Raw genomic sequence first — 1,666 nt, 5'->3', positions numbered from 1 at the left:
TTTTGCAATGGCTCAATTTAAGTTGAAGAAGGAAGTATGTTTATTATTGATATGAAAAATAATTACATATTTCATATTATATGTTATTATATTATTAATTTTTTTTGTAATGAAATTTGTTTTCTCTAAAAAAATCGTACACATATTTACATATTTTTTTTTTATTTTAAGGATCCCTTTTTAAAATATATTTGGAAGAAGTATAATTTTGATGAAGATATGAATGTTTTAGATAAATCGCCTTTTTTTTATTTATGCAATAGTTATATTAATTCTTATAAGGATATTACAGCATACGGACAAATAATAGATATTTGTATAAAATTTTTAAGAAATTTGAAGTTATTATATAGTGATAGTTCTCAAGAATTTGAAAAATATTGTAACAATATATACTATTGGTTATATTATGAAATAATGGATAATAATCTTTTTGATGAAAAAACATTAACAGTATTTTTGATGCAAAAAGAAGCTAATGGAGGAACTACAAAAAACAAAGACTGTTCTAATATGGATCTCTATAATAACTTGGCTGAAGCAGAAAATTATGTAATGTTATCTATATTTAATAATAATATTCATGATATTCAAGATATTTTAAAACAAAAAACTTATCCTGAAATATGTTCTTGTCAAGAATTTATCAACCAATGTGTATCCTTATATAAAAGAATACATAAGAAGTACTCTCCAAATTGTAAGTATACGAATACCACATTATTAACCTGTCTTGCAGTAAAAATGTTTAAAACAAATTATGAGGAATATCTTTCCGAGGAAAAGAAAAAATATGAATTTCCAGAATTATCTTCTAGTACTGACAAAAATATAAATATTGAAGAATGCCTGTTGCAAACAAATGGAATTGAATTAGCATCTGTACATTCCGACCAATTGGATAATCCTATATCATTTACAGTACCTACAACACTAACAGAACCAGCAGGAAAAACAGTGCCTGCAGCTTTTGGAACAATAGCTGGAGTATCATCCGTTTTGGCTCTTTTATATAAGGTTATCACAAATTTTTATTTAAATATATGAAAAATATTGCTTACCGATTATTATGTGTTGTTCTCATATTAAATGACAATAATAATGTTATATATTTTAATATATAATCCTGCCTTCTTTAAATTAGTTTACTCCTTTAGGTTCATGGATAAATACAAAATAATACGGAAGGGTGAATTATTAGACAATATGAAAAGAATGAACAAGAATTTCTATCAAACAGTCAGCACACTCTGGATATAAATTCAGGTGATACGATATATCACATAAAATATAATGCTGTATTAAATGACTAACTTTTCCTTAACTCCCTATATCTATTTACATTCAAAAGCATTATCTTATTTTGAAAAAGTCATGGAAACAGTAATACAATTATTAAATAATATAAAAAAAAAATCTTTCGACAAATTCTTAAGTAATAAAAATATAAAAGAAGAAACAATCCATAAAATGCTAAGAAATAAGGAAATTCTTGTAATATTCTTAGATCATTATAACATTATACATATACATACTGTTAAAGGCATTAACAAAAATACAAGATATTACAAACTAAGGTCCAATTAAATGGATTCTATTTTAATTATAAATATGTATAAATAATTTAAATGAACTATTTATATGTCAATCAGACGACTAATCAAGT

General features: G+C 23.8%; 1 protein-coding gene across 1 annotated transcript; it reads left to right on the top strand.

Annotated features, from left to right (window-relative positions):
* Positions 1 to 171: 171 nt before the first annotated feature.
* PCYB_005120 (hypothetical protein) lies at positions 172 to 1,047 on the top strand (the record flags this gene model as incomplete). The annotated part of the gene is made up of 1 exon (XM_004227933.1): positions 172 to 1,047. Exon 1 carries the CDS (start codon positions 220 to 222, stop codon positions 1,045 to 1,047), a length of 828 nt encoding a protein of 275 aa, XP_004227981.1. The 5' UTR covers positions 172 to 219.
* Positions 1,048 to 1,666: the final 619 nt, after the last annotated feature.

The sequence above is a fragment of the Plasmodium cynomolgi genome (genome assembly GCF_000321355.1).
Source record: "Plasmodium cynomolgi strain B DNA, scaffold: 0670, whole genome shotgun sequence".
NCBI classification, from domain to species: domain Eukaryota; phylum Apicomplexa; class Aconoidasida; order Haemosporida; family Plasmodiidae; genus Plasmodium; species Plasmodium cynomolgi.
The sequence above is the reverse complement of the archived record's forward strand: the minus strand, read 5'-3'. Positions and strand labels throughout refer to the sequence as shown.